General features: G+C 43.2%; 1 protein-coding gene across 6 annotated transcripts in view; it reads right to left on the bottom strand.

Moving 5' to 3' along the window:
• Positions 1–17,649, bottom strand: part of SLC44A5 (solute carrier family 44 member 5) — a 793,737-nt gene that overhangs the window by 427,008 nt on the left and 349,080 nt on the right. For all 6 annotated transcript variants that reach the window (XM_078668567.1, XM_078668577.1, XM_078668593.1 and 3 more), the window contains exon 2: positions 3,173–3,221. In XM_078668567.1, the coding sequence (XP_078524693.1) occupies positions 3,173–3,221 (49 nt within the window). The remainder of the gene's footprint in view (positions 1–3,172; positions 3,222–17,649) is intronic.

The raw sequence follows: 17,649 nt of genomic DNA, 5'->3' as shown, positions 1-17,649 counted from the left end.
GGACCAGGTCTTCCGATTCTTTGCTATTTATTGGAAGGCCGTGACCATCGGGAAGGGCAGCCTGTATTTGGCGTTTATAGATCTTAAAACAGCCTTTGATCTAGTGCCACGCTCTAGATTATGGAATGTATTACAAAAGATGGGCCTTCCCATCACCCTTCTTGAATTTATCAAGACATTACACGAGGGGAATTATGCAAGGATTAGATGGGGTACTCAGGGCCAGCTGACAGAGAGGGTGGCCGTGAGGAGAGGAGTCCATCAGGGATGTGTAATGGCGCCGACTCTGTTCTCCCTCTTTGTGAATGGAGTGGTGGACCATTTGAGGGAGGACCCAGCCGACGCCCCATCCCTGGCGGGGGAAAAAACACCTACCGTGCTCTGCGCGGATGACACCCTCCTGATCTCTAAAACCTCCCCTGGCCTCCAATAGCTGTTGGATCGCTTTAGCTCGTTTTGCAAAGATAGAGGTCTTACTATCAACACTACCAAGACAAAGCTTATGGCCATCTCACCTTCAAAAAGATTTAAGAATAATGTCTCCCTTAATGGTATTCCATTGGAGTTGGTAGACTCATTCGACTATATGGGGGTAAAGGTTAATAGTCGGATGAACTGGAAGGACCATATGGCCAAAATGCTTTTAAATCACAAACGAGTTTCAGGAGTGATCATAAGGGAACAGCGAGAGTCTATGAGCAAACCTGTAGCCCCGGCTTTCGCTGTGTATGAAGGCCAAGCACTGCCCTCAGTAGTCTATGGATCCGAGTTGTGGGGGTTCCCGACCTAGTGAGATCAGAAAATAAGTTCCTGAGAGAATTGGTGTCACTCCCCATCTCTACTCCGGTAAAACCCTTACGACAAGATATGGGTAGGCGTTCATTGAAAGACATAGTTTGTCTGCGCCCGCTACTCTTCTGGGTATGTCTTAGAAGGTCCCCATAACTTTCAAACAATGCAGCCGTTTTGGATGAACTAATCTCACTCAACTCGGGCAACAAGATTAAGTGGCTGAGTAACCTTAGACAGCTGGTTTTAAAACTAGGTTTGAATGAAATATGGGCTAGCCAAACACCACCCCCAAAGCCAGTAATGAAGAAACTATATTGGGACTGGGTACAGGAGGAGGACATGTGTAGAGGCAAAGGGGGTACCCCTACAGAGCGGTTCCTACAGTTCAAACCCGTAAGGAAACTCGAACCGTTCCTTGACTATACAAAATACCCTGGACAGATCACTCTATTTAAAATTAAGGTTCAGGACCCTCCCGGTGAATGAAATTACAGCAGGGTGGAAAAAGTCAAGTTCTCCAGCAAAATCGTGCCCTGGGTGTGCAGCCCCTAAGGAGTCTGTGGCTCATGTCCTTTTTGCATGTTATGTTATGTTATAGGTATTTATCGTGCGCACAGCTGCTCCAGCAAAGGAGCGTCCTGGCGCATGACAAGGGAAAACACAACACCGCTAACAACAGAGGCAGAAAGACAGCTGTGGATAAAGTTAAAATAAGAAAGTTTTGATAGCCCTACGAAACTGTAGAAGATCCTCCAGGAGACGGATCTCAACCGGGAGAGAGTTCCAGAGAGCCGCAGCTCTCACTCGAAAGGAACGGCCACCGGCACGACAGAGCTTAAACCGGGGAACTATGGCGAGAGCCTGGCCCAGAGATCGGAGAGAGCGAGACGGGACATATAAAGATAAAAGATTGGTCCAGCATACAGGGGTGCAAGAAAGACATGGTTAAAACCCATATGTAAGGAGCTGGGCCTTAGGTGTCATAAGATGGCCGTGCGGGTATTTTCTACTGATACGTCTTCCCTAGTTATGGTTTGCGGGGTAGCAACATTCCTGGGCAGTGCCTGGCAGACTCGCCTGCGAAGGATAAAGCAAACCCCCCCAATAGATGATTTTATACGGATGTATGGTACGCTGCTTTTATGTGATTATGTATTTCTGTTTTTATTGTATATACTATTTTTAAAGTAATATTTTTGTAATCTTAACGCACAGTTGTATGTAAGAATGGATTGGTGGTCTTTTTTTTATACTGTATAGGATGTGTATACTTTTATGATAACATTTTATAGAATAAAGTACATACAACAACAACAACTTTTACTTTACCAATCTAACATAGCCGTCTGCATGTTAGACCAGTATTATAAAAACAGATACCATGAGTCTCCATTTATGCACAGGCTTGTATCACCATGCATGCTCTCATCAGCGGCCATCATGGAATGGCTCTTCTTGATAGATTCGAGTATTAATCATGACACATGCCTTCGCTGGTCAATAACAATGAAATAGCACTGGCAAAACCAATAGCTTGGCCTTATAGAGCTGAGACTTATAGGCTTTCCCAGTGCTTGTTTTCATGCAGGTGTGTCATAAAAACGATTTCTACTCATGCAGAATGCCTTCTATGTAAAGAAAATAGAGGGGACATTTGCAAATACAGATTTTCGCTAACTCCACACCTGCAAACTGTCTTCCTTGCAAACCACCAGCAGGCATGGGTACGGGTGACTAGCATATGCAATGGAAACTACGAAAATCATAGTTTAGGAACTACAACTGTCAGATTACAGGAAAGAGGCAATAATGTACATTCTACCATAACATATTTGCATGTAGGGTCTAAATGGTCCTTAAACATACCCATATCATTTTAACGGTTAATATTACGGCAAAGTCTCATTCCTTTACCTGCTCTTCTGGGAGTCCAGTTGAGACTGCAAGACCTCCACACCACGTATAGTCATGTTGACACTGACCTTTGTCTCTTGGTTAAATCACCTCAACTCCCTTTCCAAATATATTCTTTCATCCTTGGTCACAATTTAAGCAGCTTTGGGTTTTACCAATAGCATCCCATTTGCCTTTTCTGGATTTTCAGATTTGAACATTTTGTTTGGGTAGGAAAGCTATATGGATGTGGCTTCAGCGCATAAAGCGTTATTTGTTTTATCTAAGCCATCTTATAATCGTTTATTTGCTGTTTCAAACTGTCACATAATATAACTTAAAGTGAAGGAATATCTTCTTTTTTATTTGTGTTAGCTGGAGTCTGGCATGAACAAGACAGTTCATAAAAGGCCAGGTTTACACATAGTTTGAGAAGTAGACAGACCAAGACATTTGACAGAAGCAAATAAAAAGAGATAAGATTTACCTGTTCTGTATGGGCCCTTTGAACTTTGGGTCAAATTTCCGAGGTTCACCTGCAACGAATAAAATAAAAAGCCTTGTAAAAAGTACATTCCACAACAAATGGAAAATCTGTAGAATAAATGAACTCGACTAACCCAATGGAAAATCGTACCAAATTTTCTGGATGACAAACAATTATGTAAACAATCTGCACTGAAATCCAGTATAGAGCAATTTGCCTCATACATAATAAATGAGATCATCCCAAACTCCTGAATGGATTTTACTGTTCATTGAGTCATGAATACAAAGCCTGTTGAGCAATAGCCCTTTGGTTCCAAACTTTCTATTCTACTTGAATATTGTGAGGATCCTATTTATTGTGTGCTATATATATATGCCACTGCTATTATTTCGATGCATTTTTTCTAAAATCCTCCAAGTCTCTCATTCATAGAATAAATTACCCTTTGAGTAAAATTACAGTGATTATTCAGCTGCGGAAAAGGTTACCTATAGTAGTGGCGGTTGCCCATGTACTTTTTTCAAGGTTTGGGGGAGATGGATGGAACACTCTGATATACAATTCCCTGCCGATGTGGTCGGTGCTTTTGCCTGGTCTTTCTGTGCGTTGTGTTGTTGTTCTACAAGTCATAGTCTCTTATCCTACCGAAGCCTTGTATTGTTGCCATGCGCTTCCCTATGTGGAGCGTTGCCTGGGTATACTCGCCTTCTCCCTTGTTGTGATGCAAACCAGCACAAAGTGTTGATTTGGTATTTAGTTTCCAGCACAATTCATGATTTGCTTTGAAATGTAGCCCTAAACCAATAAAGTAGCCCTTTGTGCTATTTTTGTCAAGGGGGTGTTTCATGAGTGGTATATGGGAGTTCCTATGCACCACCTTTGGATTTTGGCATGAAGCCCAATCTACTAAACAGGTAGACAGGACTTTGCATAAAATGGTAGCACCTTCTTGAGACAGGTGCAATGTTTGAAAAAAGTGTTCTTGCAATGCACAGCACACATACAAAGTGGGAAATACAGGGCCACTGGAATTATGCAACTGTGCGGCTGGAGCGATTTTCCCATAATTATAGATTTGCCACATTTGTCACATTATCCATAATCTGCCTCATGATCTGCAGATTTTAACAAAAAAAATTCTTACCTCAAACGCTTCAGATGTTATTAACAATGAGGTGACACATGTTGCAGCACACTGGAAGGCCCTAAGCAAAGCTCGGCTGGTCGCCTTTCTGTTGCTTATTGCTACATTGAAATGTTAAACTTGTACTAATGATGAGGTGCAGCCAATGCCCACACAGTGTTACTAAGTATAAAAATGACGAAATAAAGAAGCAATACTATTACAAAATGTGCTGCATTATGCAGCATAATTTTCCTTTTCTTGCCACATAATTTACTCAACCCTGCTGCATAATTTGGTCCTCTCCTGCTGCATAATTCCAGTGGCCTCGACCTGACTATGGTGAAATGGTGTTTGCACTGAAGCAAGGCAGCCAAAAGTGCACCAGCGCAGGGGGCGACAGAAACAGTGTCATATTATGGCATTGTTCTGCTCGCTCCCTTTCAGGCAATGCCGCAACTTGTGTTGATGCACTGTGCTTAAGGTTACTAAATCTTCCACTAAATTGATAAGGGCCGGAATAGAGCTGAACTAGTCTTTCAAGGCGACCTAGGTAGTGTCATCCTGTGTTTGTTCATGCCGCACACTAATCCTGTATGCACACTTTGACCTAGGCCCTGTCTTTTGACAATGATTGATTCTGGACCTAGTTCTGGACCAGGAGGGGTGCACCAAGCACACCCACATAATAACGGGGACTACTGTCCCGGTCGCAGGTATCATGCGCGGAGCACAGTGGTGGCAGCATACCATTGTTGGTGAATTAAGTGACAATTTTTACCTGTACCCCTGAATGTGCACTTACAGGACCATTCAGATAAAGTTCCACTGCTCACGATGAACATGGAATCCTGAATACAACATCCCATGCGTTGTACGTGTGTGAGTACTAGATGTGAGACAGGCCTGCAGGTTCCATTTTGGAGAACCACAGCCTGTACTACAGTAAAGGATGGAGGACTGGTTGCTTTCTCTTGACAGCACATATGTATTGCTGGCGTCTCCTAAATGGGAGGTAGAGCACCAGAAGCTACGATGAGAAAAGAGGAAACTGACTTTTTTTAGAAGTACCAGGGCCCTTCCTGATACATGAGGCTATAAAAAAGAATCTGATTGCAGCTGCCATTAGGTAGATGGGTGAGACCTGCAGTATCTGTTATTAGGGAAAGGAGCCCTTTGAAATGGCACAGATTATAGTCTCTCTTCCTGATCTCTGTGGCGAAGGCACATGAAAAAGGAACTGACCCAAATCGGTTTCACGGAAGCACCCCTGGAATATACATCTTTCATCTGCGAAACCAATATTAAGATGTGAGCTGAAGGTCCGTCATTACTGATTTCTGTGGTCTCTACTGTCAAGGAGGGGGTACTCCACAGAGTAATTAGGGAGTACTTTACCTCCAAAGGTTGGTGTCACTCTGAATACCAACTCCCGAGAGTTGAGGGAACATCGCCTAGAGTCTAAGCTAAAGGGGGAATAACTGGACTGTCCTAGATGCCAAGATATTCTACCTGTGAGTGAAGGAAGGAAGAGCTAACCCTGCAGGAGTGGCAGATCATGGAAAGGACTACCGTTATTGACCCTGATGTAGAGTCTTTCAGGTAGACACATGCACAGCAAGTGCACAGAAGGATGGCAGGATTGGGCAGTTTGACTGTTATCATTTATCCCAGTCGTAGCCAACAGACACCTGTCGTGGTGTGCCCCTGTGGTAGGCTGGACTAGAGATGCGATTAGCACATTCTGGTGCCGCATGTGCTCCACCAGTGAGCTGCGTGACCATGTGGCCTCCAAGTGTGTCAATGAGTGGGAGCAAAACCGGAAGATTAAGTGACCTGAGAGGTGCCCTGGGGGCGCCTCGTGAAGACTCAAGGTCATCACCTTGAGGCACTCTATGCCGAGGATACCACCTGGCGTTCAACGCACTGAAGAATCTGCATCTCTGGGCACGTAGCAATCATGCTCCAGAAGTGTTAAGTACTCCCCAGAGTGCCGGCATGAACCACGTCATGAATCAAGTACCCATCGGAGCACTGGAGCGAGCCACAATCTGTAGCCTCTGCCTGGAAGAGGGACCACCAGGAGCCTCCACTTCTGATACAACCCTTGGAGCAAAATGTGCTCCAATGGCTTCTGCTGCACAGCTCCTGAGAAGACACCATATGCTTCATTGAGGGTACTGTTGCAGGTGAGGTCCAGCTGACACAGGAGGGCTGAACTTAGACCAGCGCTGCTACTACAAACTTGGTAAAAGACTGAGTGCTAGAACTAGATCAATATGGGAAATTATGAGGTGCACTCACTGAACTACCTCAAATGATGAACAAGAGGGGGGAGCTCTTTAGGTGCCCATGAGGGGCAGGAGGAGGACTAGTCAACAAAAGACCCTAGAGCACAAAGACTCGCACCTGCGATTCAGCTATGTATGCATTATTAATTGTGAAGCAGAATTCTATGTTTTCTGTGTAATAAAGCATTTGTCTGTCTTGACACACTGATTTACGGTCGGTTGCAGGGTATACAGTGCTGCACCAAAACCTGTGTTCTACACACTGTGATGGAATCTCAGTCGATGTTTCCTAACCAGTCTCTTAAGACGTGCCCACCTCTCAAAACCAGCCACTGTTGGTGGTCCTTAAGACAACATATGCTAGCACAGTAAGAGAGCCACATATATAGAGACATCCAGACACAATGCATTGGTTAGTCCATAAGCCAGAGTGAGGTCATGATGTCAGAGGCAAATCAATCTCAATGTAGTCATAAATCCTCTTATTCAATGTTTTGGATATATACAGGTAGATTGTGCAACACAGCCAACGCGTTTCGCCCATGCGGGCTTCTTAAGCGCTGTAAACATAACAATACAACACTGTCACAACATTGTACAACATAAACCCAAACACAGACAAACATAATCACATGTTGTTAAGAACATAGATATCATCACATAAAACATATATATCAAACATATAAACAATGTCTATATAATAGTCAGAACTCAAATCCATAGACACTTGATTCAAACACCAACATTTTGACTTCAAGCTTCGACAGCAGACAAAATGTTTAAATACATATTTGAGATACCAATTAAAAAGAAATATCAGTCACAAAGAAAAAGAGGGAGGAGAGAAAAAGTGACAAGCATTTGTCCCATGCTAGCAAAAAACAATACTGGCTGAACAGGAGTGGAAAAGTAAAAAAGAGAAAAAATTTACAATTTAAAGATTTAAGTAAAAAATGGGGAAAGCGGAGAGAAAAGGAGTGCCCGGACTGGCCATAGGGGGCATTGGGCATTTCCCCAGGAGGCTGGGGACCAGTTTTTTCAGTGGTGGGTGCCGGATTTGTTACTGCAGGCCAGTAGAAAAAGCAGCAGTACTTCACAATTGCACCCTCTCCCTCGCGGGGCGGAGGTGGAGGGAGTATGGGGTGGGCGTGGGCTATTCCAACAAAATTGCCATGGCTGCTCTACGTTCCTGGTCTGGCCCTGGGTATGAGGCTGAATCAAGACTAGGCTGTCTTAGTATTCAGAAACCTCACCATTTGGAAGCATCGGCAGCACATTTCTACGAAAATTGTTGGGGCCATGTACTCATTTTTTTACAAATTAAGCGCTGACTTGGTGTAAACCATGCTGTCTTGACTACTGTCTCCTTTGTAAATACTATGCATACCATTAGTCAGAGTCAGATTCTGCCACTCAGGCATTTCCTTTATAGGCTGTAGGCTAGTGAGCCATTTTAAGAACAAGTTGGGTTACCATGACCCAACCCTTCCAATGGTTCCATTTTAATTTCAGCCTTCTGCAGTGTGAGACTGGTTTGACCAACCGCGGTCCGCGCAGGTAACAGTGGTGGGGTACGGTAAGGGAAAATTAAATAAATAATTAATTTACCCTCTGCATCGGCCCTCGAAATGCTCCCTAACCACGCCTCACCACTGTTACCTGCACGGACCGTGGCTGGATTTGACCATCTTTGCCATGGACGTCAATTTGGAATAACTGGGGGACCTCTGGCTTGCTGCTTGCAACTTTTGACACTGTATTTGCAACAGCAGGCCTCCTGTTTGCAAAGGCCATACCAAGAACTGAAGGTGAACAGTGCCCTGATGAGACACATGTTTCCTTCTGCAGCTCCCATTGTGCCTACAGACATTAAACTTTTCTGTGAAATAAATTCAGAAGTCCAATCCACACTTTACTGAATACATATTGTCCAGTTTCGTTATTGCAAAAACATATATAATTATATGTTTGCATAAATACATCACCGTGTGTGTGAATAGTTTTACAAGTGATCATAATGAAAATGTATTAACTAAGAATAGAGTTAATACTACAGTTCACATTCAAAATATGATATGCATACATTTACACAGGTGGATGATAGCGCTATTGCTTTTCACATGCCTTCTTGTATTTTACCAGAACATTTTATTTTTTGTGTACATTGAATATACACTAGAGAAAACATTCAATCATGACTATTTGTCATTTAAAAAAATGTGGGTTCTGGGTGTTTACTCTTTGAACAAACCCATATATTTTCTTGAAGTAAAAAATGTGTAATGTTCTTTTAATGTCAGTATTTTGGGATGGAAGAGCACGTCTTATAGTCTCCTAATTCAGCAACAATTGCATCAACTAGAATTTCTTACCAGGAGACAATTGAATCAGCGCCTACACGCTTACACACTGGTGCTGTATCATCGGGCAAAAAGGATTCCTAGAGGTTTAAGATTGTCCATCAAACTTATGTTGTTCAGGTTTCATCTAAAGAAGGATTTTATGGATGAATGGTACGCAGTACTAAATAAATGTTCATTGGATCTTTTTTTATTACTGATTGAAGAATTAGCAGTCGGGATTCGAGAGATCACAGAAGAAATTGCGGTTATCCGAACAGATCTAGAAACATGAATGGATATGGAAGATTGTAATAAAGTCTTGGAGGAAAAGAACACCACATTGGATGTCTATTCTAAAGAACTACAGGAAGGCAAGCTAAGAAAGTACAAAAGAGATACCCTGGATTACAAACTTAACGAGGTGTATACCTGGGCAGAGGAATATGCCCAAAGAAGAGTATTCTTTAAGAGAAATTCTAATACATCATCAGAAGAAAGTGTGGCAACAGAGGGAGATACAAATATCAACAGAGCACCTCCACAGGAGACAGACACCAGTCAACCACCAGGCAAATCCGGAGAAAAACCAGGAGAAGTAAAAGAAGATTACGGCAAAATTTGAGAGGCCAGAGAATGACTTAATAGTCAACATTTCATCGATTGAACTTACTTCCCATCAAAAACGGATCTTAAATAAAGGACTGGAATATGTCCCTACTTACCAAACAAATGCACTTGAGAATGAAATAGCTCTGTACAAGTTTATGAGGATTTTATGCTTACGATACCTTTTCTCTACTTTGAATACCCCAGAATCAGAACGTCAAGAACCAGAATTCATGGAATTTAAACGGAAATCTACTTTTCAAGCCCCTATATCTCATAAAGTTTTGGATGCCTTTGAGAACTTAGTTCAAAACGACCTCCTCAAGATGAATGTTAAGAAATCAAAAAGTATAAATTTTACTAAGCAATAACATAACACCTTGAAATCTTTGACACACAATGCTAGAGTTGTGATACAGAAAGCTGACAAGGGAGGAGCTATTGTCATTATGGATAAGGCATTTTACATTCCGAAGGTTGAAGAGCACATTACAGACTCGACCACCTATCTTTTACTAGATCAAGACCCCACACAACAATTGGTCTCTACACTGGAAACCGTTCTAAATAAAGCTATGGAATTGGGTTGGATAACAAGTACAACTCGTTCATATCTGACAGAAGTTAATTCAAGAAGACCTGTACTTTACATGTTACCTAAGATCCATAAAGATCTTTATGATCCGCCACTAAGACCTATTGTCACAGTATGTGGGACCATCTTCAAACCCATTGGCCAATTTATCGATAATTTTTTGCTGCCTTTTGTTCAGAAATGCGCATCATATGTAAAAGACACAACTCATTTTCTCCAGAAGCTGCAGACTGTCCAGGTGAATGAAAATATCATTCTATGTACTTTGGACGTTAAAGCATTGTACACTTCCATTCCGCATCTTAGTGGTATGGAGGCAGTAAAATGGGCTTTGCTAAAACAATCGGCTATAGGAGCAGACAAAGTGTTTGTGTTGGAGATGCTGCACTTTTGTATTCACCACACCTATTTCGAATAGGGGAATAAATACTATCTACAATTGAAAGGAACTTCAATGGGCTTAGCTGGGGCCCCAGCATATGCGAATACCTATATGGCAAGATTTGAAGGTGCATATACATATAATGATAATGAATGGACAGAGAACCTGTTGCTATATTAGATACATAGACAACATCTTTTTACTATGGAATAAAAGCTGAGAACAGTTGGAAACCAAGATCACCCAACTGAACTTGAAGGATGAGTACATCCAGTTCACAAGTACTATCAACAGACAATCATTATCATTTTTGGATGTACTACTAACCAGCCACGGCCGGTGGTAGGTGTAACTGCAGGGCGGTGATGTAGGTAGGGGTAAGGGGCAGGGTGGGGGGTTGTAATGTATGGATTACGGACTTTCACAGGTAAGTAAACATATACATTAATAAAACGAATTTCGTTGTGTGCACTGCATCGCCAAATGCGATGTAGTGCGCGCAACGAAATTCGTTTTATTAATTTATATGTTTACTTACCTGTTAAAGTCCGTAATCAATACATTACAACCCTCCACCCTGCCCCTCCCCCTCCCTATGTCACCGCCCTGCAGTTACACCTACCACCGGCCGTGGCTGCTACTAACCATAGATAATGGTACCATTCGGACCGAGGTTTATCATAAACCAACTGATAAGGACAACGCATTATCATTTACCAGTTTCCATCCTCAAAACTCGTTTCACTAACCTTCCATATTCACAGTTTTTGAGAGCAAAAAGGATTTGTTCAGATGATACAACTCTACAAAAAAAATTATTATTCAGAAAGAAAGATACATGTCTAAAGGCTACCCAGAGAGTGTTTTAAATGAAGCTATTTTAAGAATGGGCAGCAGAGCGCGTGATAGATTCTTGGACAATCAACCCAAAACTAAAATGACCAGATAGGTTTTTGTATCGAAATATTCTACCTGTTCTAGACATGTTAAAAAGATCATAAATAACCAATGGGAAATTTTGGAAAACAAAGGTGATTTCAAAGATTTATTCAAGGATACACATTTATTCGCATACAGGAGATCTAGAAACCTGAGAGAAGTGTTAACGTACAAAGCAGAAGAAACCACCTAAGAGTTCAAAGGCACCAGAAGATGCCAAAATTGTGTGCACTGCAATAATGTGATCTGTGGAGATGGTGTTCAACACCCATTGACAGGCGAAACAATTAAACTTAAACACAACACAGATTGCAATTAAAAAAATTGATATATGGTGTAAAGTGTCCATGCAGTGTCCAAGCGGACTACTTTATATAGGCAAAACCGAAAGAAAAAGAAAAACTCGCATCTCTGAATATAAGAGTACCATTCGTAACTGCAATACAAAAAGCAGTTTAGCCGTACATTGGATGAAATTTTGACACTCTATAGCCCAAATCAAATTTCAAGTGATTGAGATGGTATATCCCACTCCAGGCAGAGATTTGACTAAAACAGTGTTACAGAGGGAAATGTATTGGATGAGGAAGTTGGAAACCCAGGACCCCAAAGGGATCAATGACTAAGTTCATTTAGGGTGTTTTTTGTAATAAACCACCAGGCTGTGGTTGTAAGGGTGCAGCTATACATTGCATGTACATAGTATTCTGTATAACATCATCATTTTTTGCATATTGTTTCCATGACATACTGTCAAGATAATATTTTCTGCATTTATTTATCTGTCTCCTTCCTTTTTTCAGCTGTTTATGTTTGGGTTTTGCACTTTTTGAACTTCAGTCACAAGGTTGTATTTTAGTCAAGAGTTGGATTTGAGCATTTTACCTGTAAGGGGCGTTTCTACAGTGGACTTTAAGAATGAGGTCTCAGGTTTTTTGTCAAGTGTCTTCGTGTATCTTGATTTTATTGTGAATACGGGCTAGTTTAAGATTTATCACGGAGAGAGTCTAACAGGCTATATTCGTGCATCCACTCTGTTTCAATATGGCACCCACAGTTGAAGAGTTGCTGTGAGAGAGTAGTCCGCTCTCGATAGCGCCGTTCTGATAAGACGTTACACGCAAAGGTAGCAGTAGGCGTCTCTCGGGTCAGAGAGTTACATGTTCTGTGTATCGTTGAAGCACTTGAAGTGAGGGGGTTCCTTCACTGAGAAAGGTGAGACCAACTTTGTGCAGAAAAGTTTTGAGTTGTAGAAACTTTGGTGCATGGAGCAGGTATATTAATATTATACAGATCAAAGAGAGAGAGAGGACTAGGTACGCTAGCCCGTATCCCCTGTGTTATATGTAGGTATCAATGAGGACTAGCTAAGTTTAAGGGGAGGGGGGGAAATATTAAGTGACTCAGGTACGTCAGACAATAAAAAGGAAAAAAGCAATGTTTTCCTTTGAAAGCCCTCACCCACCGATCTAGTCGGTGGCATGCTTCATCATCGGGCCCACCACAGTGGCACCGAATGTGCCCCGGGTGTGCTGCAACACCAGGTGACTGCGGAGCTGGTATATTGCTGCGTGTGCAGTGAAGGAGTGAGAAGTGAAAGTTTAAAAAGCTATACAAGGGGTCCCAGCACCCGAGGGTTAACAAGTATTTAATAAACTGGGCCTCTGTTAGCTGTTTAAAAAGGCAAAAGGACAAAGTGGAGTAAATGATGGTCTCCTATGTCCAGTGTGGTCTACATGTTTCTGCCAGTGCCTTTTCTATTATAAGCTGGCTTTCCTCAGGACCGAAAATTAAAGTGATAAGGTGCAATTAAATAATAAACTAATAAACTATATTAAGTGTTTGTGTTATTTCATTGGCTATGTGTCGCGCTCGCTAAGGCGCTGTAGCTGTTAGAGGGGGATTCCCTCAAGCTTTTTCTGTTATTTCTTGGTAAAAAGCCTCATGGGTCGCCTGGCAGAGAAAGAGACCGAGTAGTTCAGTCTGGTTCCTCCTTGGACCTATTCGTCCTTCTGCGGCGCCCGACAGAAAAAGCTTGAGGGAATCCCCCTCTAACAGCTACAGCGCCTTAGCGAGCGCGACACATAGCCAATGAAATAACACAAACACTTAATATAGTTTATTAGTTTATTATTTAATTTAGCTGCTTATTATCAGCGTGTATCTAGAAAGGAGTCAGAACTACCAGATGACACTGGCCAGAATTCTCAGGGTGAAAGAGCACGGCGCTAGGATCACTCAGAATTCAAAATTGCTCAGTAGAGAGAGAGAAAGGACTGGATTTTAACCTGCTAGATTGTGTCTAAGGGCGTTTTAGAATATAGCAGCACTTAAAATTCAACCCAGTAACCTGAAATAATCTTTTGAAATAAAAAAAAAGACTAGCTATTAAACCTTTTGTAACAGCCCACTAAATCATAAATCTATTTGGCCTCGTATTATTAAAAAACTGCATTGATGTGGCATCTTTCTTTAGGAAACACTGCAAACTTGTTTCTGGAAAAGCAATTAATGGATTAGTTAATTCAGAAACTTTTCGTTTTAAGAACACGCAGTGAAACTGTATTAGGACCGGATTTTTCTTCCCACGGACAGATGGCAGTTTAAATTATCATTCACAGATGGCATGAGGAAAACAGGTTCACCAGAGTAAATACTACTGGCACGTCAAAATAGTCCATTTAAAATTTAGAATCAGAACTAGTTGCTTATCCGGGAATAAAGGTTCACCCATGGTTGGTGCTCTCTAAATATTCTCTCCTTCGAAAACACCCCATCAAGAGCTGCACTCTTTAGAAATGTACTAAAATGAAAGTGGTATTGCACGTGGTCATGCCCATATCCTAATATGGAAGCCAGGTCACGAGGTACAGTGCCCCAGACAACATGCATGGAAAAGAATAAGTAAAGGCAGATGGTTGGTGCTCACATGGAGCTAAAAAACCATTCTCACTGAGTACTCTGGGAGTTAATTATTATAGCCTGCACGGGTACTTGTTTGGTGCGGTACATGCTATGCAATGCTTTGCACCTCTTAGTGTCCTTTTTCGCCACAAGAAAAACCTCATTAAACAACCCCCCAGTTCTGTTCCATGGTGTGAGTGTTGTTGGCTGACATTACTCATAAAATAGGACTTAAAGTCCATTTGGAAACTATTCAAATCCAACTAATCAATAGGCAAATATATTCTGCAACATAGCCTATAAAAACATTTTGTTCTAGACTGTGGATCAATGCAATCATGTTTAATTAAACAGGCAAAGAGAAGGCCATGCCGCTGCTCTCTAGATCTTTGCATGAAGCACGTGCAGTAACCTTGCATACAACAGAATGATCTCCAGTCCCTCGCGGGACGAGTGTAACTGCTAAGAAGCAACAAAATGCAGCACAAGCTATAATCAGATGATACTAATAGTCACACTGTCTCAATAATCCAGTTCTGGCCCAGCATGTGTGAACCTTTAAACAGACAAACAGAATGAAAGGGTATGTTTATAGTAAACCACCTTGCTTTGCAAGGCAGGACTGGGAACTCAAGCGGGCCCTGGCAATTGAGTCGGATCAGCCGTGGGGCGGTAAGGGGGTGAGCGTGGAAAGTACTGCATCTGCTTTTGTTACAGGGGCCGATATTGCAGCTATGCTGCAAAAACGCCACCCCAGGGGTCCAAGACCAGTCCCCACCCTGGCGGCCCACAGGGGAAACGCCCGGTGTCCGCTATGGCCAAACCAGCCCTGTTGCTGTGGTGAAAAAGAGTGCACAGCTTGCCCATTGGTCTGCTGAAGTAATGCCTTTGGCTGGTAAGAAAGTTCACTGGGCCATAGTACCCACTGTAGAGCTCTGTGAGGAATTTGATAACAGCTTTGAACCCCAGCAAGTCGAAAGAGGATTTTCTCTTTCACAGTTTAGTAACATAACTAACAATGCGATGGATATTAGCAACATTTATTATAAGTGACAAGAGAGAATTTGTATCTAATAAATCATGAGCATCTCAGCCTGCTACTGTTGACAGAAACAAGGCTTGCTGACTCCTGTTAGTTAGTATTAGATCTCTCCTTAGCAGAAGACTACAACATGATTTAACTGGACCATGAAGGGAAAACTGGGGAGGTGTTTCTCTAATTCACATATCATATTTTCCTCGTAAGTCTCTGAAACTGGATCAGTACACAATTTTTTTATCGCCTACTAATCAAAGTATGAACAGCAAGCTTAACTTACTTCTAAATCACTTAATATCTTCCACATGTAAACTCATTATTAATCAAACAGCTGTTTGAATTATTCACTGACAGAATGAACTGCGCCACTGGCAACATGTTTTAGGTGATATTAATCTCCATTGGGGAGTCCTGCATGACTCATAAGCATCTGAACTAGTCACATTTCTAAGAACAGGAATCTTGAACAACTATGCACATTCCATACTCATGAAATTGGAGCTACTGTGGAACTTCTCACTGCCAAACCCAGCTGCACAGAGATTAAAAATCTGATAGAGTGGAAGGAGGAGCTTGGCGGGCATCCGAGATGGCCGCGTGAGCACAGCGCTCCCCGGACCCCCGCCGCTCCCGGCTTAATATCCTGATTTAATCCTGATTTTTGCGAGGATTCATATAGAGGACGTTGGGCTGATCTGCCTGGACTTTTCATAAACGAATTTGGACATTGGGTGTCTGAATTATGTTCACTTGAACTTTTGGGCTCCGCCCTCGAAGTGCGCCCGGGACTGGGTGAGGTTCGGTGGCCGTCTTGGAGTTGAACAACAACGGCAGGGGGATTGGACGTGTGAGACCCCCTCTTAAGTTTCGGTTTCGTTTCTGCCTCGGACTGGGACATTGGTGAGAGGGCTGGGCCAGAGCTGCGGCCGCTCTCCACGTAGGTTGTTTGGCCCTTGGCTGCACTGTTTCTGGAGTGGGCTGCATCTATCCTGGTGCTACATCTCTTGTAGTCCTTTGGTCCAGGGGCCTCCGTTTCTGGTGCTCGGCCTGTCGACCCTGGTGACATTGCTTGTGACGCATCTTCAAAATGGCGGGCAGAGGGGACCGAGAGACGCGCAAGACGAAGGCACCTCTGCGCGGGGGTCCGGTTCAAACTAATGTCATGGATCGTTATACCCACTCTAAGGGGTCCCCCGGAGCTGCCCTGCCCGGTCCCACTGCGTCGGACCAAGTACTAGATGCGTCGCTGGAGCCCTCCTTGCAAGACATCATGGGCGCCATTTCTGGCATGAGGGAATCCATAGGCCACCAGTATGAAACTTTGGCCCACAAACTGGACACTGTGGCGATTGAGGTCAATTTGATTCGAGCCGATCTCTCCAAGACGAACGAAAAGGTGAAATCGTTGGATATCAAATCTTCCAGCCTCACGACGGACGTCTCTGATATTCAGACGGAGATTGGCAATCTCCGCAGGGTGAACGATTTCATGACCCGGCGCTTGGAGGATTTTGAGAACAGGGCGCGTCGCTGTAATGTTCGCGTGGTTGGTGTGCCGGAGAATCCAGAACCCCACTCGGTTGATCTCCTGGTTGAAGATCTTATCCAGAATCACCTTTCACCGTCTGGCCTTAGTACATTTTTCGCAGTGGAGCGCGCACATCGTGTTCCCGGGGGCCAGGGCAAGCCTGGCGCCCCGCCGAGACCTATTGTTGCCAAGCTTTTCCACTACAGAGATCGGGACGCTATCCTGCAGGCCTCGCGGGCGAAGGGCCCAGTAGCCTTTGAAAATGCCACGGTGAACTTTTATCCGGACTTTTCCCAACAGGTCCAGAAGCAGCGGATGGGATTTCGTGGTGCCAAGAAACGTCTTAGGGACTTGGGGATGCGTTACGCAATGCTCTTTCCGACCAGGCTGCGGGTGGAGCATGATGATCGAACTTTCTTTTTTGATCGGCCAGAGGCTGTGAATGACTGGCTGGACTCCCTGCCTAATCGACCTCCTGAGACTGAGTCCGAAACCCACCCGGGCGGTGCTGAAGGTGGTGTTGAGAGCTAAACGTTTCGTTTTTGACTGATGCCTTGTTTTTTGTGACTTTTCCAGGGATGTAAGCCTATGTTCCTCTACCTCATATGTGTTTTGATGTATGGTCTTATTCTCGTTATTTATCGATCGAGGGGCGGGTGGGCCGGAGCCTTTCCTCCTCCGGGGTCTTCGTGTAGAATAGGGGTTCTTGGGCGACAGGCACACTG

Source organism: Lissotriton helveticus, chromosome 1_2 (assembly GCF_964261635.1).
Source record: "Lissotriton helveticus chromosome 1_2, aLisHel1.1, whole genome shotgun sequence".
Classification (NCBI taxonomy): Eukaryota; Metazoa; Chordata; class Amphibia; order Caudata; family Salamandridae; genus Lissotriton; species Lissotriton helveticus.
The sequence above is the reverse complement of the archived record's forward strand: the minus strand, read 5'-3'. Positions and strand labels throughout refer to the sequence as shown.